Source organism: Neodiprion virginianus, chromosome 3 (assembly GCF_021901495.1).
Source record: "Neodiprion virginianus isolate iyNeoVirg1 chromosome 3, iyNeoVirg1.1, whole genome shotgun sequence".
Lineage (NCBI taxonomy): Eukaryota > Metazoa > Arthropoda > Insecta > Hymenoptera > Diprionidae > Neodiprion > Neodiprion virginianus.
This window is the reverse complement of record NC_060879.1, coordinates 40,852,269-40,875,748: the sequence shown is the minus strand read 5'-3', so window position 1 is coordinate 40,875,748 and position 23,480 is coordinate 40,852,269. Positions and strand designations below refer to the sequence as shown.

Below are 23,480 nucleotides of genomic sequence, written 5' to 3'. Positions count from 1 at the left end.
AATAAAATAATTATATTAATACTAAGCTGACCATGTCGGTAAGAGAAGTTCATCATAACCAACAACTATCGCGTGCAAAACGTACTGTTTTCATCGAGAAACTGAAAAGTAGAGAAAATCCCGTACAAGAAATATTATGTATGCCGAAATTATGCGACGAAAAAATAAATGTCAATCAAATACATGAATATGTATCGTTTATATTTACCTGAAAATATCAGACGGATCTCTAAGATGCTCAATTTATTTTTTCATAATTTTTAACGTAATCAACTTTGAGCTGCAAATATTTTGAGAAAATTTTGAACTTCTTCATTTTCAGCTCTAATCGTTTCAGGAATGTTCCTGTGGAGAAGTTTTTTTTTGCTTAGTGAGAATTTTTGAAATTATGAATTCAAAAAATTCAACGTCTCAAGTTTTGAAACTAACCGAAAATTTCTGAAACATCTTTTTCTTTGCTAGAAGTACGTTGAATATATGTCGAAGGCCTATTTTAAGAGTTTTTCAAAAATTTGGACACGGCAATTGGGTGTAATTAAGAAAAATTAGTTCGCAAGTTCTTGAATACATATGACAATGAATAATGAAAACGAATCTATCATGCGGTTCGTTACAAATTAACCAGAATGAAGGATAAAAGTCTTGCGGATTTATTTCATACTTTGATAAGCTGTTAACGCTGTCTTTCAGTAATACAACTTATTGGAAATGTGACCAAAAATACCTTAAAGAAAGTATAGGCATGTGGCTTTGGAATTTGATACATGTATCAGAAAAAGTAGAAGCCGGCTGCAAAATCTTTCGGAAACTTAGAGTCTTTTGCGTTCAACGATTCCTTGCTCAACTTTGACAAAAATTATCAACGCTAGCTATTGCCACTGATTGTTGGAAACATGTTTTTGCTCTCAGAACTATGCACAAAATCTGAGAAACATCAGAAATGTGCACTCCGTGTATTACTCAAACCTCTACTTAAAGTCATGCAATTTAAAATTTTAATACTAAAGAATAGCCCGATACAGTTCGATTTTCGCCATTCTGTCACGGGGGCACTCTTCCTCTATTCAATATGAACATATCCTCCGAAGGAGACAAGTATTTTGCACGTGCAGTACGTTTTACTAAAATTTCAACTAACTAAATGGTGTTAATTTTGATCTCATTCGTTTAAATATTCAGCTTCGTCTGATAGCTTTATTCGATCCCAAGATCGTACACTTTCATTTTCAATCTTCTGGGGACTATTTCTCCTATCGTTTGCATGAAGAAACGATTTTTAACCATATTTACAGTGGGTCAGGTGTATGTTTATTGCGCGTATATTCACATGACATTATTTTTGTCTATATGATGGAGTTGCATTAACATTTCTGAATTTGACTCATCGTCAAATGAATTTGCTTGGTCAAAAAGTATACGGCGTTCTTACGAGGTTATTTTAGTCTGTTCCCGTTCGTCATTCCATACCCATAATAATATTCGACTCCGCATTGTTTGGGAACACGCGGTTAGTGGTGGTAACATCGATTCCTGTTGCCTCTACATACCGACCAGTTGCCAGATTGGGTTGCGGGTGCAAGAAAGAATGCAGAAGACGATATATCTTCAGTCAACGCGGCTGATTATTCGCAAAAATCGTGATATTGATTCATCTCGATTCATCTTCAAATTTTTAATTAGTCGATTTATTTCAGCATATCGATGAAGGGGTCGCTATTTCTTTTTCTCTTCCCTAAGAATTGAAGAGAATTAATTCGCGTCCGTTCTTATTCGTAATCTCATATTCCACGTTACGAAGTAGTGCTATCTGTGACAAAAACGTGCAACGACATGACGCAACAGCACGGACGCAAACCAGAAAGAAAAACAGTACCTACCATATCTAAACCTCGCTACAGCAAGAAAGTGCATTATCATACGCTACAAAAATAGGACGCGTACTCAATGATACAAGGTGCAAAAAACTGCATTTCAGGTGCGGAAATTCTCTCGTTTACAGTGATATTATTCAAAGGTTAATCAATCAGTTCTCATTTGACGAACACGATGCTTCGTGAGCGGGAAGTCCAAAACATATGGACAATTACTGTAACGTTAATATTCTTTGCGCAGTGGCGTCGCTCTTAGTTTTGAACATTTGACGGGAAAGCGCTGAGGCTACGCCATCTTGCGCAGAGCTGTAAAACGTCGAGCTACGCCACTAGATACAGTAAATAATCTTTCTTCGAGCAGAAAGTACGGAAATTCGGGTTCAACGGGATAGCGAGAGCAGTAACAATAAAGCGGAAGCTGGTAAAGTTCGTCTGCTAGCCAGCTGACGGATTTCGACTTAATCTCCGAGGTCTTCTTATCGCTCAATATCAATTCAACGCCCTTTCACTCGTCCACGAGCAATCTACGGTGGCTCGGTAGTCATTCGTCGTTTGTTATTGCAGTGACAAGTCTCGCTCGGTCTGACAACTGTAGAGTGTACATAAGTACAAAAGACAGCAGGCATGGTCGAATTCGAAGGTAGTCTGACGGCTGACGCTGTCATTTCATGACGTGGATAGGGGCAGGCGCGTGTGTACAAGTGAAACATTAATGTAGAATTGGAACGGTAACAAGCATTTGACGATTGGGGAAATTTTTTACGGGTCTTAGTTTTGTCCGAGCATCGTTTATTTATTTATTTCTTTTTTTTCCTTTTTTTTTATACTTGTGTTTAAAAAACAAAGAAACTACATATCGCTACTCGAAATTACGTAAGTTTTAATTGGTTCTCCGGTTAAGGAATATTATCTCAGGTAAATCCCAATCTCCTTTGATTATTTTTTTCAAATTCATTCCTGTAACGGACAATTTTCGTTTCAATTTATTCACGCGGGATCGAGGAATTTGCTTTGGAGCTAATGCACCTCTGCGGCGTTGATTTGTTTTTCTCGCATTGTGTTATAGGTTTTATAGTTTTTTCCTTTCATTGTCGCCTTCCTTTTGTCCTAACCAATTATTCAAGGTCTCGTTACCTTTTTTTCTTACTTGCTAGACAAACGGTAATTACCGCTTGTTGTACTTGCATAATTTGTTTCTCAATTGACTTCAAAACGCGGCTTTTCCGATATGTGGCTTAAGTAACTTAAGTTAGTAACGTTATTATACTGATTCTCGTTTCGTAGGAATCTGAAATGCAGTAAATTATAGTAGCGCTAAGGGGTTATTCATATTTTCAAAGCTTGGCCACTTCAAAGTCACTAGAAAATTGCAAAATAGTAATTTTCTCTCTCCCCCAACGTTTCGTTACGCTAACGTTACTAACTTCAGCCTCATATCTTCTGACGCATCTATAGACCACCGATTTTCTCCCATCACCTACGATTGTTATTAGGAACGAGTTCACGTTCGGTCCGTTTATTTATCCGCTCGTTATCGTGATTACCCACAGCTAATTATATTACGGTATACTTGTGGTGTATGGCCGAAATGCTTGTTTCTTTCAGATTATACCGTCGCAAGCACGCGATGTCATATTCAATCAACAGGCGTCCCTTGCTGGCGGGAGTTAGCGATAGCGAATTCGAAGATGATTTGACCGAAGTTGACGACCCTAGTGTCGTCATAAGGGATGAAAAACCGCTTTTGAAGCCACATGAACCTTTGGACAAGTAATCACACTTACTTGATTATATGAGCTTTTATCGTACCGACGAGGGAAATTTTCCCCGAAAATTTGCAGATTTTACTTTTACGCTCTTTATTCAAGGCCCTGATAATAGCTGTATGGATATACCAGCTTTCATATAATATATAGGGGTTTATTTAATGACCTTAACTAAGGACTTGCTGCTGTATTTGCGTATACAAAAATATCATTTTTCGTCTGTTTACTGCACTAAATCAGAACTCATATGGCTTCTAGGCTAGTTTATCGGACTTAAACCGATAAACACATTGAAATAACATTGGAAGATGATTGTCTGATTATTTGATTGTATTCGCGTGTAATTTCCGAAACCACAAAACCGAATGATAAAAGTTTGACATCTTCAGTGGAGCGTACATAGACAAAAAAAAAAGAAACGGCAAAGATAATTTCCGCCGAAATTACACGTCATACGAGTGCTGGATTTGCTTCAGCTCGCTGAAGAAACAAAAATTTCACATTGCTTTCTGCATATCATTTCCTTACAGCTCCTTTTTATTGTTATGTTCTGAATTCGCAAAGGCTTCTGTGAATTGTATCGAATGTTATTACATATGAATTGTGATGTAGTGGGCTGAAATATCACAACTGTCATTTTAAATTTCGGTGCAAAAATTCAATGGTTCAATGCATATTCAAAACAATCTCATTGCACAGCTCTGATATTCATACTTTTATTAAGTATCACAGCAGCTTCGCGTATAATCTTAGAATTCAGCTCGGCTCTGATACAACGGATCATTGTGTGGAAATATTAACTGACACTGACTTTAGAGTTATATCATGTTTCTCCGTATTAATTAATTTGTTGTACGGACAACTGTCCCCTTATACCAAATTTTTCAGTTGAATCTGATTCACAGGCGCGGGTTTATTTCTGATTTTAAAAAAGCATTTCTAGACGTTGGCAAATTTCAATTCAATTTCGGAAAATTAAACATTATTAAGTTTCGTTGATTTTTCAAAAGATTATTGCAAATTCGAAACGTATTCTGGGAAAAATATGACAGCTTTTGCAAGCTTGAATTCTGGCGCTATTTTCGCAATTGCATGCTTATGAATCGTCGTTATTATAATTTCATTCGAAGGCCATAAAGATAGCGTCACTACAGCGGGTGACGTCATACGGCTACAGCCAATCGGTAGATATTTGAAACCTGCGGTGACAGCAGTTGAAAAATTTCACTTTCAAATTATATCACGAAATTTTCTATAACGTATTTATTGATACGTTAAGAATTCATATTGATCTTTCTCTAGTCGCGAGATGATATCACCGAAGAAATTACAAGTAATAACAGAATGGGTTGTAATGACCTAGTTATGCGATTGCGCATAATCCAATAAACCAAAGTACGCGTAATTTATCCGCGTTTTTGCTTCTTATTTTACAGATACAAGTTGGCGTATATAATTTTTTACTTCCTCGGAATGAACACACTGATACCGTGGAGTTTTTTCGTCACTGCTAATGATGTGAGTAATTTAATTTTGATGACACATACACGACATACGAACGTATCTATACTTTATTTTTCTACCCTTTTCTATAAGGTAAAATAAGTTCGAAATAGCAAAGTTTATTGAATTATGACCTACCAGTCGCAATTCAATCAGCTACTGTTTATCATTGCAACTTGGTCCCGCGATGATTAAGCTTATACATCAATTGCGTACGCTGCAGACATTATCGTACAAAGCCATGGTCAAGACGATGAATGTTCTTATCTGGACTTGTCACTGTGGGATCTCAGTATCAATTTTCGAAGGCGTTAGACGTATCAGGATACAATTGATGGGTATAAACAAGGAGGCCATATCCTAATTTAATTAATCAAAAGCGTTTTTGTTTATATTTCAGTACTGGATGTACAAGTTCAGAGAAATCCATGTAAACAATACCGGGAGGCATAATTACACTCACACCGAAAATTTAGAGAAGAGAAATGATCTCCAGGCGAGTTTCACATCCTATCTCAGCGTGGCTAGCGCGATACCAAATACGCTTTTCCTGGTGGTCAACACGTTCATAAGCAAAAAGTAAATGAGAAGTTCACGTGTTAGAGAAAGATTGAAATAATACGGATATTGGTCGCCTCTTGAAGCGAGAAGAAAAAATACTTTGCACGAAACGAGGGAATAAAATCTCCTAATCCACGGAAAAAACATTAAATTTATTAATCCTGAAATATTTTATTCGCAGAATGTCTCTGAGGATGCGGATGGTCGGTTCTCAGTTCATAGTGTTCCTGTTGTTTCTCATAACAACGGCACTTATCAAGGTCAACACAGATGAATGTGAGTGCTGTTTATTATATTATAGTTATTGTAATCGCGTGACAATTAGTCATCTAAGTGTAACAATAACAGAGTGTTTCACGTGTTTATTTTTCGAGTTCGAAAAGATTGGCGCGTTTTTCCGAAATAAATATTCTTTGCATCTGAATTGTAGTGAAATACTTACGTTATTTAGTATTCTCAATTTATCGTGTTTAATAATGTTAAATCGTTTTAATTACAGGGCAGAATTTATTCTTCATAATCACGTTAACAACCGTTGCAGCTATCAATGGTACGTATGATTGTGATAATCAAACAAAATTTTTGCAAATTTGAAAATTCTAATGTCGTGCAATTTACGTTTACCTTTAGAAAAATTTTGCCAAGGAAATAAAGCGGCTCATAATCAAGTATGATTCACTTTTAGATAATAAGGATTAGTTCACAATCACATAAATTATTGTAGAAGAATGTGTCGTTCAATTTCAGCTTCCTGTGCTATTTTCGGAGGAAGTTTAATGGGGATAGCAGGGCGATTTTCGTCTGGCTACATAACGGCGATGATGGGTGGCCAAGCTTTAGGCGGAATTTTCACAGCTCTCGCCGAAATCGGATCCCTCTGGATAGGCGCCAGTCCCGTTCTCTCGGGTCTGGTGTACTTCATCATAGGAGATGCGATGCTGTTTCTCTCCTTAGTTGCTTACATGATCCTTGAGAAAGCAGTAAGAAAAAAATTTCATTATCTTTCGTTTGATTAATTATTCAAACTGGCGAATTACGGATTCAATTTGCAAAATAGGAATTAAACAACGTATAAAATAGATTCAGATAACGTCTAGAGGATGGAAAACATTTTGTATCACCTTATTGAATATGGTATTCGCGAAAACTTTCAATAATGCAATTGCGTCAATTGTAAAATTGTATTATTCATGCAAGTGGTATTTCGCGTGTTGGAATCATTTTATACGACATAATACCGACGATTAGCAGCTGTTTCAGAGTTATAATACGATAAGCGGTTTTTGATTATCCGTGTATTTTATACATATGTTCCTCTTTGATTGATGTAGTACCCATGTAAATCCTCGTACCAGATGTTATGCAATCAGTTCAGCTCTAGTATTCTGCAGCCGTCAGAACTGTGACGAGCAGATAATATCCATATATTTTTTCTCTAAAAGATCAATTGATATATTTTCACCTGCTGTAGATGTCTATATCACTCATAAGGATATACCTATAATTAATGCAGCAAGCCCTTCTACATTCAGAAGTTATATTGCACACCTCATGAATCATCATGCAGTGAATACTTGTTGGCAAATTTTATCGACTCATATTCCATTAGCGATATGTGATTCATTGACATATTTTCACAGGTGTTTTTCAAGTACCACATGCTTAAAGAACCTTCAGAGTCGTTAATCGCATCTGACAGAGATAACCATATTGCTGGTGGAAATTCCCAGGATGTCGGTTATGACGAGGGAGCGATATCTTACTTCAAGATTTTCAAAAAGATCTGGCATTACGGTCTAAGCGAAGCGATTACATTCTTAGTTACCATATCTGTTTATCCTGCAGTTACTGTACTCGTAGACAGTCAAAATAAAGGACAAGGTCATGCATGGAATGGTAAATTACTCTTCCAATCATTTCCTTGCGGCTGGTTCACCTCGGTATCATTTTTAATACTGCAATACTATATATCTTGTTTCGTTTCAGATATATACTTCATCCCGGTAGTTGCCTACCTTTTATTCAGTATAGGCGACTACGCAGGGAGAATATTGGCAGGAATTTTAGAATGGGTAAATGTGATATTGTCTACGTATAGTAAGGATATAAAATTTCACGTTTGATGCATATTATATATTTTTCAAATTATAAATCTCGATTCGGCTTCTATGCCTCTTTAATCGCCTCATAACAAAAGTGATACTGTTTTTTTCTTGTTGTGTATCTACTGGAAACACTTCAAGTAATTTGTGTTGTTTTTTATTTTCGCCTAGCCAAAGAACAAGCCATGGGTAGTGATTTTCCTGAGCATCATACGAGCTCTTTTCGTACCAGCGATTATGGTGTGCAATGCACATCCCAGACATCATCTTCCCGTTTACATAACTGACGACATCGATTACATCCTGATAACCATGTGCTTTGCCTTCACCAACGGTTACCTTTGCAACATTGTTCTGATATTAACGCCGCTGTAAGTACAGGGAAATTCATTTACCGTTGAAATGCGATGTTCAAAAACACAAACTTTGTTATCTTATATTTTGTTTTCGGTTTGTCACAGCGTCGTCGAACCCGAGGAAAAAGAAGTTGCCTCTGCAATGATGGGTGCCTTTTTGGGCGCAGGGTTAACAATAGGTTCAGTTGTTAGCCTGGGGATGGTGAAATTACTGTGATTAATTTTTTTAAGAACACTGCTGTATTTAATAGACTGCCAAGACCTGATGATCAACTGAACTTTGGATATGATTATCGTTTTTCGTGATGATTATTTGAAGTATTTGAGTTCATTTACTGTACGTAAGAACAAAAAAAGGAAATGTGAGAAAAAAATTTCATCCTAAGACAGACTGCCATACCAATATTAGTATTGCTATGATAGAATAAAGCAGAAATGCGTAAAAAATGAATGTGGCATACAGTTATACGTATCTATTACAAAAAAGGTATTGAGTCTGTTTTCTACCTCTGCGGCATCATTCCATAATTAGGTATATGAAAAACGTATTTTTTACAGCCAGTTTACTGTATGATTGTAATTTCTTGCTGACTCATTTAGTCACTTGGTGATTATGTATGTAATATGTGTTTTTTCTATCGCGTATCTAGTTCAAAGCCGGCACAAATAGGGTACTAAGCTTATGACCGACCAAATCAAATATCATCTTTACGTGATTATGTGTATGTATTTACACGATTTGTAAAAATGACGAGATAAATAGGAGTTTACGGGTTTCACTGTGGTTCAAAATATATTCGGTATCTCAATATTTTTTACTCAGCTGAGTACCGATTGTACGTAATAAGGTATATGAAATTTGTAATTTTAAACAGTGATTTTCGGATTTTTTTCAACCATAACGAAATGAAAGTAAATTATGCTTTTTAAATTGTGTTGCGTGTACAAGTGAGTTTCTGTTTGTTTTTATTTTTTTTTTTTTTTATTCTACTTTACAAAATTCGTGATATTTTACCTAAATTTGCGTATCACAGAACTCCTGAAAATGCACATTTCCACAGTGGAACAATGTTTTAACGAGAATCTACTCAAGTTAACGCAGCAGCTCGATATTTGATGTGTACCCGTCAACAATTAGTAAATGTATATCGTATGAATAAATTCATAAACTTGTGTAAAATAATGTAACGTTGCATCATTTGAGGAACGTCAAATCGTAAAATAGTAATATTTTAGATCCGATTCTACGTTCGATCGATGCAGTACAGTTAGACAAACTTTTAGTGATCTTATTTATGATTGTAGATAAAAGAAAAAGAAATTATAGTAATTTAGCACTAGAGAAATAAGAACAGATAAATTTTTATGTATGTTATTAATAAAAGAATTATAATCCGTGATTGGGTAAATATAATTTTTCTAATAATAGTTGATATTTAACGTAAGATTATACTTTATTCGACCCATGAGGTGCATAGAAAATTGTACACTATGTATTTACTACATTCGATTGATTGATAAATACTGTGTAGGGTGATTTGAAAAGGTAAAGCTGCAGCTCACCCTCGAAGATGAATATGTACGAGATTTTCATAGACAGAGGCAATTTAAATTTAATTGATAATTTCAGCTCTCGGCGACACAGTTCAAATATCATGGGTAAAGATAAATTATAGTACACAAATTTCGCGAAAAAATAAATAAATCCGATTTAATAGTATAATTCACGATTGATCGATTGAAATTAGAATAAAAAAAAAAAAAACTAATTCAACCACGGATTCATTGAACATAACATCACTTCCATGACCGTTTTTGCCGTTCTTTGTCCGTCAATGGAACGTAGACGACCCCCATTAACGATTTACGTCGTATTTTACCATCATCCGACTTGTCAAATTGAACCAGAGTCTGATCTGAGTTTTCTGCACCCACTGGCACAAGGAGGCGACCTCCAGGAGCCAACTGATCTATCAACTATGGGAAAGAAAGAGATGTCCGTATCAAAATAGACGTCGATTGGTTAGAAAAGGAATATCTGTGCAATAGGGATACCGGTACGTATACTAACAGCTTGAGGTGTTTCCTTTGCAGCTGCGCCAACATGTATTGCATCATAGGGTCCACCCTCGGGCCAGCCTAGCCTGCCATCGCCGACTGAAAATAATGTTAACATTTCCACTTAGAGTAAATGTGAAAATCTTAATGTCGAACAGTCAATGAAACGAGTCATAATGTTGACGTCTTAATTTTTCAGGGTCATTACGAATCTTTTGATTAATTACCCACTAGTTTAACCCGCCCGCTGCTTAGTAGCTCAGGATTATCTCTTGTGATATTTTTCACAGCTGCCTCCTTCAATTCTGGTATGTGCTCTATACCAATCGCGACTCCTTCAGGACCCAGCATCATAGCAAAGCATGCGGTTAGGTACCCTGAGCCTGAGCCAACGTCCAGTGCCTTTCCACCCTCTTGGAGTTTATCTTCAAGGAGTTGCAGTGCGTAGCCATGCTGAAAGTAAAATTTCAAAGTAAACTAGACGATGAATCAAAGGAAACAGCTAGCCAGGAAAGAAGAAAATAAAATTGTTATGCAAGCTTTCTGTTCAGTGAGTGAGTCTAAGTTGTTTGATCATTTTGGTGAATTTACTGCTGCGATCTAGAAGCAACGTAAATCAATTTACAAATGCTCTGGAACAATATAAAGACAGTTATTAAATCGAATTTGATAATACACTTGACCTTGGTCAAGTTTTGATCACGATAAAGCAGAAAAATGGCTTGACGGAGGTGGAAAACATTCTGTTCTTATAATGTACCATGTGGGGTGCGCTGATTGTCACTCCATAGCCGATCCCTTGGGGTGCGTCAATGTAGGCTTGTCCAATGCTCGTGTAATTTCCTCTATCAACAGACTGCATAGCCTTGACGACTCGTTCCGCTTTTATTATCTTCGAGTCTAAAAATTTCACATTAATTTTTTGTTCAGAAACAGATCTTCAGCTTACAAATATGTAGTGAGTTTAGATGATTGGACGGGTCGTTGTTAATAATTGCGCGTTGGTAAAATTAAATATTTGCTAAGGCCAAAGCAGGCGATAATCCATACCAATTCGTACATCATGATACTCTTTAATCGACGCGAAATTTGAAAATGTGGTGTATAACCTATGTAGGTAAATATTCAGAATAACATTTCGCTCAACTTGCCTTTCAGATATTGAACCAATTCGTGGTTGTTCTTTCCGTGAAATCGGCTGAGCCAAGACATTTTCGTGGCGGGATAAAAGAGCGTGAATAAAAGTAAAAGTCTAGTAGATTTAATTTGAAAACAGTGCTCCGCATTGCATCTAGTACTTGCGGCAAATCATTTTTCACCCGATAAACTTGACGTTTTTATGTTGTCGTTGAAAGACGCTCCTTGATGTATGCAATACGTGACGGTACTTATACTAGATGGCGACACCAATTGTATTGTGTTGTTCAATATTAATTCCGTTCATTTCAAACGCACTGCAGCCTGGTGGTCATTTTTTAAACTACTTTTGCCGCAAATGGGTGAGCGGTGAAATTGAAAATAACGAGTTGCTTGTGGGAAGAGATAATTTTCAAAAAAGAAATTTTCAACTTCAAGTACATTGCTAAAAATCATTTGACAACGAACATTTCGTCGCGAATTTCGCTAATCCTCATCTCCAAATTACGATACATGTATCATGCTTTGAATTACCAGCATCTGGCTCGTGATGCATATGGCGCTTAAAATTGCATGGTAATAAAATACCATTTCTGTACCAAAACTACGCAAATAAGGATATAAAATCCATTCGAATAAGTAGCATAACGGAATGTGAAGTTCAAACTCGCTGCTATAATGGGAAACGATAAATTATCCGCAAAAATGAGCGATGACATATTATACTATTGACTTACAAGTAAATCTGAATCCATGTGTTCAAGGAAAAATATGTATGTATAAATGTATATTTTATTTTTTGTGCATTAATGAAAAAGTAATAAATTATTTTTTATCTAATTATGTATACAACATATGATATATTCAGCTACTTCTAAATTCAAACTTTACCAACGTGTAGCCTATTCGTGTATGCATATACAATTTTCAATATAATCCAGACACGGTAGATTTTAAAAAGTAAGATTTAAAATTTAATTAATAATTAGCGAAATCGTAATGACAATAACGTAATGTAATATAATGTTTATTTAGCTGTGTAAATACAATCAGTGCAATGAATACAATGAATACAAAGAACACAAAGTGTACAACAGAATAAATTGAAAACATAAAATTACAAGTAGAATTGGGAACATAAATTTCAACATTCTGAATTATAAAATTTAAATTGCGAAGAAGCTGGTTAAGTTCGAACTAATTCAGTTAAAACAGAGGCGATAATAGTAATAATAACAACAAGAACAACAACAACAATAATAATAATAATAATAATCATCTGATCCTTCTATATATATGTATTCTGACAATGTCTCTAAATCTCTTCTTTCTTCTGTATCTCTCTTTGCCAACTCCGACTTCCAAAATTCGTACTTTACCGTTGAATTTTCATTTTGCGCGATCCCGCGTATAACGTATGTGAATAATGCGATACACGCGGATTGCAATTTATATAAGAAATATATGACCAATTAATTTGGCATTTGGCTGGAGAGCATTTTAGGAATCGTATGAAATTATGCGGACTCGACTAAAACGATGCTGTTAATTTTTTTTTTTCTTCTATAATTCAGTTTAAATTAGCTAGCTGAGCCTTAGCGTCGGTCAATGGAACGTACATGACCTGCATTAATTTTTTCGTCGTTATAGATCCGTTAGGATTTTTGTCGACTTGAACGAAGTCCTGGTACCGTTGAAATCCTTGGATTGCGACAACGGGGCATAGAAGACGACCGCCGGGCGCCAACTGGCTTACTAACTGCGGCGAGTGAAAGATATCTGATATGCGTAATTATTTAAAACTCAACACTGAAACTCGTTCATTTCGCTACAGCAGATATGCCAATTTAAGTCTATATATAATACATATAATTATATGAATACACAGACGTCTTCAAGCAGCGCGCAGCTGCAGTGGAGCTTATTATAGGTATACACGAGAAGATCAAATTGATTCAGTACCAGCGTGGTGAAGAGATCTTTGGATCAACAAATTGTGCACCTGTAGCGAAATGAAAGCGTGCCGAAAAGAAAGACGACAATTGGGAAACTGAAGGATAGAAAAAAAAATCGCTCTTTCTTCCAAAAGGATTTGAAATCACGAAACTTCCCAATCCAGCAGACTAGGTCGAATAGTGAAATTAAAATTTGCCAAGGTCAACTCACGGTTTCAGGCAAAGAATCAGCCGCGGCACCAACGTGTATTGCATCGTAGGGACCGTCCGCTTCATGTCCTAGTCTACCATCCCCGACTGTAATGTTAAAACGATGTATACAATGCAGTAAAAAGAAAAATTTCCAATAAAAAGACATCACGGAAAGATAAAACTCTTGACTACGCATAAAAGTGCAAAATACATGAAAAATATCGTTTATTCATATAAGCTACTCGAAATTGAGACTTTTCATGACAGAATTGGTAGAGCGGGTTTGAATTTTTTTATTTATTTATATTATATTTTATTTTATTTTTTATAGTACCAACAAACTTGATTCGCCCGTCCTGCACTAAATCGGGCCTGTCCAGTTCGACGTTTTTCCTCGAGCCTTCAACCAACTCGGGGATGTGCTCGAGGCCGACGACGAGTCCTCCGGACCCAACCATGTGAGCCATGCAAGCAGTGAGGTAGCCACTTCCGCTGCCTACGTCCAGGGCGTGGGCGCCTTTCCGCGACAATTGTTCCGTCATCATTGTCAGGGCGTAAGCGTGCTATGACAGAAATCAAATTTCACGGTTGAAGATTTCGGCTATTCGAATGTAACGTTCCCTTCTGTTTCCCCAATAAAACGTCAGATTCAGAAGTTGAGTATGAATAGGACACGGAAGTGAAAGAGAATTTTAATTGTTCACCTTTCTCTTTTTTTCGCTGGATGAAAAATCTTTCGTCTATAATAATTTCGTTACTTCTATGAATTGATTAATTAATCGAGTTTCAGAGGAGCGAAGTTGAGCTTTTCGCGGGAAATTTTTGCACCGTTGCTAATTCTTCGTTTTCTGTATTTCTTTTTTTTTTTTTTTTCAAACTTGACTCATTATCTTCGTCTCAGAGAAGATTCGTTAATTCCGCACCGAGTTGATGCTAAAAGTATAATTCATAATTGCGTATCTAATTAAATACAGCGATAAGATGGAAAATTACCAATAAACGACAAAGAAATTGTATTCTCAATATAGATACAAGAGAAGCTATGTGTAAAGAGATAATAGGGTTACGAAGATACCCCCATTTCATGTTCGACGACGACGACCATCAATCAATTAACACTCGCAATTTGCGTTTACGGATCTTTGACAATCTGTTGCCCTGCTGCGATATAAATGTCACAGATTTGTTTTACAAATGAATATGTTCTTTTTTTTTTTTTTTCTTTGTCGCAGCCGTATAATAAATCTACGGAGACCAAGAGCAGCTCAAGGTAACCAAGATTTGCGAAATTGCGAACGTGAAATGCAACATTCGAGCATTACATCGATGTTGTTGGAAAAAGTGAGACATTGTTGAATCGGAATTGAAAAATAAATACAACCTAGGCTATTTGCAACGCTCCGTTAAAACAACTGTGACAGTTGCAATGAGTGGAGAGAACACTAAAGTCAGGTGTTGATTTTGTAAGATAGGATCGTGCAAAATGTATAAGGTAGGTAAATAAAAATACAGCCAGCTATGCGAAACCATTGTCACGATCTTATCTTATTTTTCAAGATTTCTGTGTCATGAAATATAAATAATCGATAATCATTGACATAAAAAATCCTTCCAGTTTTCACACCGAAGCCGATCGTGTGGCAGGAATGCTTTTTTCCATCAGTTGTTAAAGATTCCGCCATTCTCCATTATTCGAAAATAATTTGAAATCATTCTATGCTTTGTAAAAGAAATTTGAATGTAAAATATTTATAAAAAACATTTACCATGTGGGGCGCACTTATGGTGACGTTGTAGCCAATTTTTCTTGGCTTATCCAAGTAAGGGTCAGACTCGTGGCAATATTTCCCTCTGTCAATTGCCAGCATAGCATCTTCTGCTTTATCCGATCCAATTATCCCGGCGCCTATAACGTAATTACCCAATTTACGCGTGATATATATACATATACGGAGGTCTAATGATCGCGTACCTAATTCATACATTATCATCACACTAATGTACAGTCTGAAACGGCCGACGATTGTATAATAAAGACGGAAATTCGTATATACGCGACGTAACGATGCGGACATTTCTTCAATTCACTGTAACTCACTTTTCAGCTTTGCGACCATCTCTTGATTCGTTACCCCGTTGCAGTGCCATGCCATCCTCTTCTATTCCTCAGCTTTCTCGAGGAGCGTATCTATCCAGCAAGAAAGTACATACAATAAATTCAACGATACTCGCAAGATAGGAAACGATAATCCGAGCGAATGACACAGCGGCGAAGAGCGCATCGCGATCTTAAAAAGGTCCGTTTAAACATTTATAGAACGATCCGTGACGACTGTGAATGTAAAGCTGCGGCACGTGGAGGTCTCCAAGCGTCTCTGATCCGCGGCTAAAGCTCAACTTTCTCACTGTACAAGGTACGGTCAGCAAAGGTCTCTGTAGTATTGATTTCGTACGTTGGATTCCCGGGTTTTGTTGGGTTCAGTCGATTCACGGTCGCGACTCTATCTGGTTGCATATGGGCGCGCTCTGGAATATGCAGGAACCTAGGTCGTGAGTCGAGATTCCACAGCCACCGTGACCCACTTCACCGGCTTGACCCAGTCCTTATCCCGAAGGACTCTGTCAGTGGGGGAAAATGGTGGGAAACGGAAGTACTTGGGCCGAGCATCCCGAGTGATAAACGTGGTGTCGGAGTAGCCTGGTTTATGCAAAATACACCGAGAAGGTAACAGTAATTAACGTCGACGTTTCGAGTACCGTGAAAAAAAGTCACCCAATTTTTCCGTGCTTCGATTAAATTTCTGTAGAGTGATATGTGTACTTGAATATGACGGTCTCTCTCTCTCTCTCTCTCTCTCTCTTTAACTCATCATCTGCGATTCCGAATGATGTAACAGTGGATTGCAATTTCAAAGTTGACTATGTGAATTTGAAACGAACTTTGTTTGTTGATTCTACCTTGTTTGATTTGATTAAATCACTTGAATCGAGGTGTGTGGAACTATTCTTGTACCGTTTGAAACAGACCGCATTAATAATTACTTGACATTAGATACGCGATGAGTTCATGCACCGTGGCTGGTGTTATATTCTGGGTAGAAATGGGGGACAAATTACTAGATTGTTGGCACAAAATAGATGATTGCAGCTGAGAGAGTGGGAAGGGGGGCTATTTGAAGTCGGCGGCAAGTTCACGGTGAAAAATCTTACACACCGAGGATTTATGTAAAGCTCACGTCGGAAGTGTCTCTTGGAACTGTACGGGAGAAAAATTTATGAACCGTTGCAATTCTCGTATTGCCAAAGAGTTCTGTAAATTAATATAGCGTGTAGTTTAAGTCTGGAGTTGTTATATCTTGAGACGTGTGATATATATACGATCAGGCTATGACAATTATTCGCTGATAATGAAACTGTACCTGTTCAACAGAGATGCGCGGAATGATTCTTCCGAATTATTGTCGTCTCGTCTGCTCGTCATTGAAAATTTTTTTTTCACCACCTACTCGAAAGTTGATCTCTTTAATCCTCGACGACAATATGAAATTACGTGATTAATGCATAAATCATGAGAGAAAGAAAGGACTAATGATTCATTTGACGCACGTGGAGAGTGTCTGGTGTACCGATGAGTTGTGAAAGAATCGCATGAGTCTTTATTTTCACATATTTTTCAGAATGTTTCGACCGAAAATCCAGTTTCATCTCAAGGCCTCAAAAGACGAGATTTTTTTCTCAAAGAAATGATGAGTAAGCTGAGACCTGATATGTACCGAGTTTAGAGAAGCAATAATTGCTGAGGTTTCATTTTTTTCAGACGTTTCATTCGGCGCTCGGTTGACGAAAATTCGTGGGTTTCAGACGACCTTGATAAACTTTGAGTGACTGTAGCCGGAGCAAATGTTAGAAATCAGCGATGCGGCGTCGGGAATGCAGCCTCTTGCCGCATCGCGAAATTGATTCTATAAGGTGCAACTCTGTCGGCTTCTCGGACTGGAGGACTGGCGTCAGGGAGGAAGATAAACGGCGGCAGGCAAGATAAAGCTCTCCTGCTCCTACAGCAGAAGCAAGCTCCTCCCTGCAGTTTCCGATGCTACGGATTTACTATAAATTGAGTTGAGTTGATCTTGCCACGGTCAGACGATGGGTTTCCAGCTTCTGTTACACTGTTGAAGGATTGCTGTGACTACTTGTACAGCCACGCTATCGTTGAAAACATTTATGGTCACGTGCCGAGAACATTTGGTTGAAACACAACCATCCGACATGGATAAAGAAAAGTGCACCCCCGTTCGTGAATCGGGAAAATATCAACAAATCATCGCTGCTGTGACAAGTGTGTATAATAACAAATATAAACATTCGTGGGTACTTTTGTAAATATGCGTAGCTCTAAATTTTGTGCGTCGTAATGATTAAAGTAAAAATAACTTTAGAGTTAAACTTTCGGGGGTTGAAAGTTGGTTTTTTCAGTTACTCGTGCCTTCAATTAAAGTATAAGTTTTGTCTGAAATGTTTATAGGAATATCCGTCACATTGAAATTGGCGGGAGATGGATGGGGGTGAAATTATTCAATTGATGTGCACTTTGACTTTGAATTTGACTTGAAGTTCGTAATTATTTATGGAATATATCGCGATAAAAAAAAATCTACAATCTCAGTCGGAATTATTCATAAATGGTTCATCTAAAACATAAATCGTCCAGATCAGAATACCCTGCATCGTATACCTTTCATTTTTCATTTCAATTCTGTGTTTGTATGAATGGACAACGCGTCATTACTGTCGATTTGTGAACACAAATACATCAGTTATCGCGATATTAATTAGTATAGCTTTATGCATCAATCCTTGACGTCTCAATGAACTTTTCCTTCTTACGTACGGATTACTTAAGGAGTCCCACTACCTGATCAAAGGAAAAGGCATTGGACTAACTCAAAGCTGCAAGTCTTTCTAAAAAACCCGGGATCGAATGAAAGGCTTGGAATGACTTGTCACTGATACTCTAGTAACTTTGCACGACTTTAAGCCACTTCCCACGACTCAAGAATGAACTAAAATGACTTTTGGCAGACGAGGACAGTGTCACCTCTTTGGTTCCCTATCCTGAATGAATCGACCATTTTCTCCCCTAAATATAACTTTGTTTCAAACTTTCAGTCAACCTGGCCGCGTTCGCGTACGGAACAATGGTAGGCTGGACATCACCGATGACACCGCAACTCCAGAGTGATAATCCGCCTGTTGGAGTTGAACCAATGTCGGATGAGGGTGCTTCGTGGCTTGGAGGCTCTCTCTGCGTTGGGGGTCTTCTGGGCACTCCGCTCTTTGGCATGATGGCGGAAAAATTTGGGCGGAAAACTGCCGGATACTTGGTGGCGATGCCTTACGGAATTTGCTGGCTCGTCACCATATTCGCCCAGGATCAGAGCTACCTCTTCGTGGCTCGTTTCTTCGCCGGAATCGGTGGCGCCGGTGCAATTTTGGTGGTTCCCCTCTACGTCGGGGAAATCGCGAGCAACGACATCCGCGGGATGCTTGGCAGCCTGCTCGTCTTCTTCATCAACATTGGTATCCTCCTCACATACGTTCTGGGGACTCTCCTGTCCTTCCGTGTCTTCGCCATTTGTGCTTCGGTTATCCCCATGGTTTATCTCGGGGCGTTTATATTCATGCCCGAATCGCCGACGTATCTCGTTCGCTGTGAACGGATGTCGGAGGCTGGAAGGTAGGTCGTATGGATTCAAACTTTCCGTCATATTTTCAAAAGATCACCGATTAATTTTGCTCGGGAAATTGTTCAACGATATTCATTGTGACTTACTTTTACCGTTATCGAAAGACTCGAGACGCTTTTTAGTTTCGTCTTAATACGATCATTATTTCGAGTCATTGTACCGACGTCCCGATTCTCGAGCAAGACTTGATGGTGTTGGTTCACACCGATTCCATTAATTGAAAAACAAATTACGTATGATCGCAACATAAGCTCAGTTCCGAGTATTCCTGACCGATATTTTTATCGGAGATTACTGCAGCGTGGTAGTTATAATAATCAGTGTTCTCGTACGTCTCGCTGAATGGATGGAGTGTAAGAGGCCGAGGAGATAAATTGAGCAGGAAGATTTTTGTCTGCTATTTATAGTGTGCTTTGTATTCTGATTGGTCTATTGACACATGTCGCCATTGGTAGACAAAAGAATGTTAATTTATGGCAAACGTGCTACACGAATAGATTTACGCTTGTTGACAGATCTTTGCTGTGGCTTCGAGGTGGCGAACGAGAAGTCGTGGACAAGGAGCTCGCCTTTCTGAGCTCAATGGCCAAGGAGTCAATCGTGTCACAGCAGAAGGTCGGCTTCAAGGACTTGTTCAAAACCCGTAGAACGATCAAGGGTGTTATAATCGCGTTCGGCCTCCTCGGCGGGCAACAACTCTCCGGAATTTTTGCCATAGTAAGTAACCAGGGTCGGCATCATCGTCTCGCAAAAAGCTCCTCTTCCCAACCAACGACATACACATCATTCTCAGCATCATCTTCATCGATTTATTCATACCGAGCGGTAAATAACGATTGTTTAATCATCGTTTCAGATGAGTTACTCGGCGACGATATTCAAGGCTGCGGGTAGTTCGTTGTCCCCTGACATGGCCGCAATTATTGTTGGAGCCATTCAAGTATTTGGCTCGAACATATCAACGGCGATGATGGAACGCGCTGGAAGAAGACTATTGATTCTGATTTCTTGCGCCGGTATGTCCGTCTGCCTTTTCACACTCGGATTCTTTTCCTACTTCCAAAACCACGGTTACGAGGTAACGGCCTTCAGCTGGATTCCCGTAGCTGCGTTGTCGGCTTACGTGATCGTTTACTCCTTGGGCATGGGTCCAGTGCCATTTGTCGTCGCCTCGGAAGTCTTCAGTCCGGAGATTGCCGGGCTGGCCAATTCCGTCTCCATGGAGTTTCTGTGGATACTGGCCTTTCTGGTATTAAAATTTTTCCCGACCATTTCCGCTCTCGTCGGTATTTACGGGTGCTTCTTTATCTTCGGCGGGTTCACCGCGCTCACGTTCGTATTCACGTGGATTTTCGTCCCGGAAACCAAGGGCCGGTCTGTCGACTCCATTCTTCAAGAACTTGACGGAAACTCGAAACTCAGGGACCGTGCGAAGTACATCACGACCGAAGAGTCGAGTAAAACCGGCTCAAGTTCCGCCGCACCAACTCAGGTATAGCTTATAAGAGATTTGTTTATAGAGCGATATTGTGGTTTTTGCGTGTTTACGTAGGTGAATGATCAAGTCCAGGCTGTCTTATGCCGTTACGATTGCGCAGTCGTGCCTTTTAGAAGAAGTATTAGGATAAAAGTAAAATTTCGCAAAAAGATTCGTTAAATCGGAGTTCAGAATAATTCGATAGATTTTTAGTAGAAAACGAAAAAAAAAAAAAACATTCCATATATTTTCATTAGCTATTTGCATGTGTGACGTAGTGCGTGAAGGAGAAAACTCTAGCGTGATAATTGTTAGTTATTTTTTGAAAATTTCTACAATAATATCGAACGTCGAATTGTACGTTATATAAGAATATTCAAATTTCACACCGGGATTAGCTTTGCCAACCAAGCGAATGTTGTGAAGTAGGAACAATTCCAAATTTAGTTCAACATTTATTGTTTTCGTTGAAACAAAAGAATTAACATATCGGCTTTGATTGATCGTTGACGAGTAGAATCTCTTCGCTTGTCTTCACTTTCGCGTCATTCTATTTTTGATAATTGTTATTAAGGGATCAGGGGCCATGAGAATGATGGAATATTTTTGGGCATCGATGTTAGGCTAGCTAGCTTTTGAAATTGCATAATTTTAACTTAATTAAATGGCGAGCCCCAGTTTAAACTTACGTTTGAAAAACTGCCACGGGCTTCGCGCCAAGCAGCTAGATGTCAGTTATCAGCAGGTGAGAAGTCGTTTAATCGGGTCGTTCCACTTCGAAATTACAAGCGTATGTACGCGTTATTTGAATCCTCCGCTCTTGGACGATCGACTCGTGTGATGAATTTTAGAATTTTAGTTTAAAAAAGAAAAGAAGTATTAAAAGTAAATGTTTAGAAGAATGAAAATTATTGAAGTACAAACAATTGCGAGGGCTTTATAGGCCAGCAATTCTCAATGCAGCAGCGAGCGAGGCGCCACCGTTGGCGAATCGGTGACGTCTTGATCATCGACGCCATTTTGGAACACGACGCGGTTATTTTTGAACACACATATCTACGGTGCGTAACAAATGAGATCGACTAATTCAGTTTGTAAATAACAATTTCGACCCGAGTTATCAGCTTTTGCTATTAAGGCGGATATCGTATTGGACATATCGTTGGTTTAAGAAAAATGTTGTATCATACGTTATAAATATGTAACATAATTATTACATTATACAGATATGAATGTAACTTAGGACAGAGTATTTTTGTTGTAAATTTTAGTTATAAGTATTTATTTTTAACTTATAGATATTGATCGTTGTAGTAAAATATATGATATATTTTAGTTTACAATTCGCTAAACACGTTTATATCTCAATCCCGTGTGTCTAATCGTCGTATTTTTCGCGTGTAAGTATGAACGAAAATTGCGAAATCTCATATCAGATTGATTATTCGCGCTCGGGCCGTGAAAATGAACAATATTTTACGGTTTGAAAAGAAAAAACAACTTTCTGTGTATTACCGTAGAAAAATTATTCCCAAAATCAAGAACTGTAGGTATTCCTTATTTATTTATTTTTTTCCGCGAAAAACGGCATTAGTTGAACTTGCTTAAACACTTTCAGTCATTTGCCCATAACTTTTATAGTCCTAATTTCTTAAAATGTTCACACATCGAAATATTTTACTATTCAATGTACTATTGATTCATTTATAAAAAGTACTGACAAATAGCAGGGAGTCAGTGGAAGAGAAACGTCACCAGAAAACAGATGACGAAATAAAAGTAAAAATAATTGAATTACTGGAACTTCTTATAGAGTGTTCGGTAAAAGAGTTTTCTTCGCCAACTCGACTTCACGAGATTTTCCGTTCTTTCAGGAAAGAATAGAAAATACTCTCCACAAATTGAATTAATACTAGTTGTCAATTAGCGAAGGATAGGTGATTACGTCAGGACAAAGAGCGCACAGCTGTAGAAAAATCCCGAGAGCATTCCTAGGTGAATGTAGTTATTTACTTAGAAAAAAAAAATAAAAAATTAAATTTAGGGTGTTTAATCGTCGTCTAGCCTTTTCCGAACGTTTTTGTTACCAAACTTGCGTTTTTTGAAGGTTGAGGGAACGGTCTCTTCATCGCTATCCCCGGCATCGACTCTGGATATTGTTTTCTCTTTGAAAATTCGCTGGGGCGCTTCTCGCTCCAACGAGGGAACCGAAACTGCGACAAATTCATGTTTCGGTAGCTGCAAATCGACCGGCTTCTTCTCGCTGAAATTATAACAATAAATTAATTTACTGGTTCGGTTCCTCAATTGAATTTCGAGGACGAAAAGCAATTTGGACGTTCCTGTTACGTCATCCGGTAGTCGTAATCGTAATTAGACATTGAACATTATTCGGTATTCGAATACCGTTAAAACAACGGGAACGAAAATTCTCTGTCAGTTGAGTAAGATCCGATCCTCTTTTGTTTTGCTACAACGCTGAATCGCGATTTTGATACAGTTATAAATTTGTACGTAATATTAATGGTCGAGCTGGGATGAAACGTGAATGTCCCATAAAAAGGACTCTGCGAGGACAACATTGTGTAATATGCTCGAATCAATAAAATATAAACTGCTTTTTGTCATTTACATCCGAAGCGGTAATACCGACCTCTTTTGTCCGTCAATTTAATTTACCTCTAAATCCACAATATTACATTACATACATAAGCTATTCAATAATATTTTATGCGGCAAATAATACACGGACCAAAAA

At 38.0% G+C, this 23,480-nt stretch overlaps 5 protein-coding genes across 16 annotated transcripts in view; 2 read left to right on the top strand and 3 right to left on the bottom strand.

Annotated features, from left to right (window-relative positions):
• The first annotated feature begins 1,825 nt into the window (after window positions 1-1,825).
• LOC124301428 (equilibrative nucleoside transporter 1) lies at window positions 1,826-8,405 on the top strand. Of its 5 annotated transcripts, none has more exons than XM_046756445.1 (11): window positions 1,826-1,975; window positions 3,477-3,641; window positions 5,074-5,155; window positions 5,541-5,719; window positions 5,883-5,977; window positions 6,201-6,251; window positions 6,449-6,681; window positions 7,342-7,597; window positions 7,688-7,773; window positions 7,975-8,174; window positions 8,265-8,405. In XM_046756445.1, the coding sequence occupies exons 2-11, from the start codon at window positions 3,499-3,501 to the stop codon at window positions 8,374-8,376; spliced, it is 1,437 nt and encodes a 478-aa protein (XP_046612401.1). In that variant the 5' UTR covers window positions 1,826-1,975; window positions 3,477-3,498; the 3' UTR covers window positions 8,377-8,405. The 5 variants fall into 5 exon arrangements, with proteins under 5 accessions (XP_046612401.1, XP_046612402.1, XP_046612400.1 ...); XM_046756446.1 differs by lacking the exon at window positions 1,826-1,975 and adding an exon at window positions 2,181-2,511; XM_046756444.1 differs by lacking the exon at window positions 1,826-1,975 and adding an exon at window positions 2,181-2,744.
• On the bottom strand, window positions 6,600-11,622 carry LOC124301435 (protein-L-isoaspartate(D-aspartate) O-methyltransferase). 2 transcript variants are annotated; one of them, XM_046756461.1, is made up of 5 exons: window positions 11,369-11,622; window positions 10,978-11,117; window positions 10,445-10,670; window positions 10,215-10,316; window positions 6,600-6,669 (listed from the first exon to the last, which is right to left on the bottom strand). In XM_046756461.1, exons 1-5 carry the CDS (start codon window positions 11,427-11,429, stop codon window positions 6,623-6,625), a joined length of 576 nt encoding a protein of 191 aa, XP_046612417.1. In that variant the 5' UTR covers window positions 11,430-11,622; the 3' UTR covers window positions 6,600-6,622. The 2 variants fall into 2 exon arrangements, with proteins under 2 accessions (XP_046612417.1, XP_046612416.1); XM_046756460.1 differs by lacking the exon at window positions 6,600-6,669 and adding an exon at window positions 8,805-10,136 and having other exon boundaries at window positions 10,231-10,316; window positions 11,369-11,619.
• Window positions 11,623-12,365: 743 nt separating this feature from the next.
• On the bottom strand, window positions 12,366-21,546 carry LOC124301434 (protein-L-isoaspartate(D-aspartate) O-methyltransferase-like). Of its 3 annotated transcripts, XM_046756457.1 has the most exons (6): window positions 21,412-21,546; window positions 15,600-15,689; window positions 15,268-15,407; window positions 13,836-14,064; window positions 13,521-13,606; window positions 12,366-13,113 (listed from the first exon to the last, which is right to left on the bottom strand). In XM_046756457.1, exons 2-6 carry the CDS (start codon window positions 15,652-15,654, stop codon window positions 12,925-12,927), a joined length of 699 nt encoding a protein of 232 aa, XP_046612413.1. In that variant the 5' UTR covers window positions 15,655-15,689; window positions 21,412-21,546; the 3' UTR covers window positions 12,366-12,924. The 3 variants fall into 3 exon arrangements, with proteins under 3 accessions (XP_046612413.1, XP_046612412.1, XP_046612415.1); XM_046756456.1 differs by lacking the exons at window positions 15,600-15,689; window positions 21,412-21,546 and adding an exon at window positions 15,474-15,592; XM_046756459.1 differs by lacking the exons at window positions 15,600-15,689; window positions 21,412-21,546 and adding an exon at window positions 15,474-15,592 and having other exon boundaries at window positions 12,994-13,133.
• Window positions 16,007-20,867, top strand: LOC124301427 (facilitated trehalose transporter Tret1-like). 3 transcript variants are annotated; one of them, XM_046756442.1, is made up of 6 exons: window positions 16,007-16,226; window positions 17,179-17,251; window positions 17,363-17,837; window positions 18,668-19,235; window positions 19,761-19,962; window positions 20,102-20,867. In XM_046756442.1, exons 3-6 carry the CDS (start codon window positions 17,723-17,725, stop codon window positions 20,741-20,743), a joined length of 1,527 nt encoding a protein of 508 aa, XP_046612398.1. In that variant the 5' UTR covers window positions 16,007-16,226; window positions 17,179-17,251; window positions 17,363-17,722; the 3' UTR covers window positions 20,744-20,867. The 3 variants fall into 3 exon arrangements, with proteins under 3 accessions (XP_046612398.1, XP_046612396.1, XP_046612397.1); XM_046756440.1 differs by having other exon boundaries at window positions 17,319-17,837; XM_046756441.1 differs by lacking the exon at window positions 16,007-16,226 and having other exon boundaries at window positions 16,246-17,251; window positions 17,319-17,837.
• Window positions 21,189-23,480, bottom strand: part of LOC124301431 (WW domain-binding protein 4) — a 30,438-nt gene continuing 28,146 nt past the window's right edge. For all 3 annotated transcript variants that reach the window (XM_046756451.1, XM_046756450.1, XM_046756449.1), the window contains exon 7: window positions 21,189-22,985. In XM_046756451.1, coding sequence (XP_046612407.1) covers window positions 22,772-22,985 — 214 coding nt within the window. In that variant the 3' untranslated portion in view covers window positions 21,189-22,771. The remainder of the gene's footprint in view (window positions 22,986-23,480) is intronic.

What these genes read in the sequence shown, in the direction of transcription:
- LOC124301434 (XM_046756456.1), bottom strand. Translation starts at nt 15,576, where the DNA reads ATGTCCGCATCGTTACGTCGCGTATATACGAATTTCCGTCTTTATTAT. An exon ending in CGGGCGAATCAAGTTTGTTG is followed by an intron (nt 13,607 to 13,835) that starts GTACTATAAAAA and finishes TTAACATTACAG; the next exon opens with TCGGGGATGGTAGACTAGGA. An exon ending in CTGATTCTTTGCCTGAAACC is followed by an intron (nt 13,114 to 13,520) that starts GTGAGTTGACCT and finishes CACTCGCCGCAG; the next exon opens with TTAGTAAGCCAGTTGGCGCC.
- LOC124301428 (XM_046756445.1), top strand. Translation starts at nt 3,499, where the DNA reads ATGTCATATTCAATCAACAGGCGTCCCTTGCTGGCGGGAGTTAGCGAT. An exon ending in TGGCAGGAATTTTAGAATGG is followed by an intron (nt 7,774 to 7,974) that starts GTAAATGTGATA and finishes ATTTTCGCCTAG; the next exon opens with CCAAAGAACAAGCCATGGGT. An exon ending in GTTCTGATATTAACGCCGCT is followed by an intron (nt 8,175 to 8,264) that starts GTAAGTACAGGG and finishes GGTTTGTCACAG; the next exon opens with CGTCGTCGAACCCGAGGAAA.
- LOC124301435 (XM_046756460.1), bottom strand. Translation starts at nt 11,429, where the DNA reads ATGTCTTGGCTCAGCCGATTTCACGGAAAGAACAACCACGAATTGGTT. An exon ending in ATTGGTTCAATATCTGAAAG is followed by an intron (nt 11,118 to 11,368) that starts GCAAGTTGAGCG and finishes TGAAATTTTTAG; the next exon opens with ACTCGAAGATAATAAAAGCG. An exon ending in CGGGCGGGTTAAACTAGTGG is followed by an intron (nt 10,317 to 10,444) that starts GTAATTAATCAA and finishes CATTATTTTCAG; the next exon opens with TCGGCGATGGCAGGCTAGGC.
- LOC124301427 (XM_046756442.1), top strand. Translation starts at nt 17,723, where the DNA reads ATGGTCACGTGCCGAGAACATTTGGTTGAAACACAACCATCCGACATG. An exon ending in AATCATCGCTGCTGTGACAA is followed by an intron (nt 17,838 to 18,667) that starts GTGTGTATAATA and finishes TCAAACTTTCAG; the next exon opens with TCAACCTGGCCGCGTTCGCG. An exon ending in TCTCCGGAATTTTTGCCATA is followed by an intron (nt 19,963 to 20,101) that starts GTAAGTAACCAG and finishes TCATCGTTTCAG; the next exon opens with ATGAGTTACTCGGCGACGAT.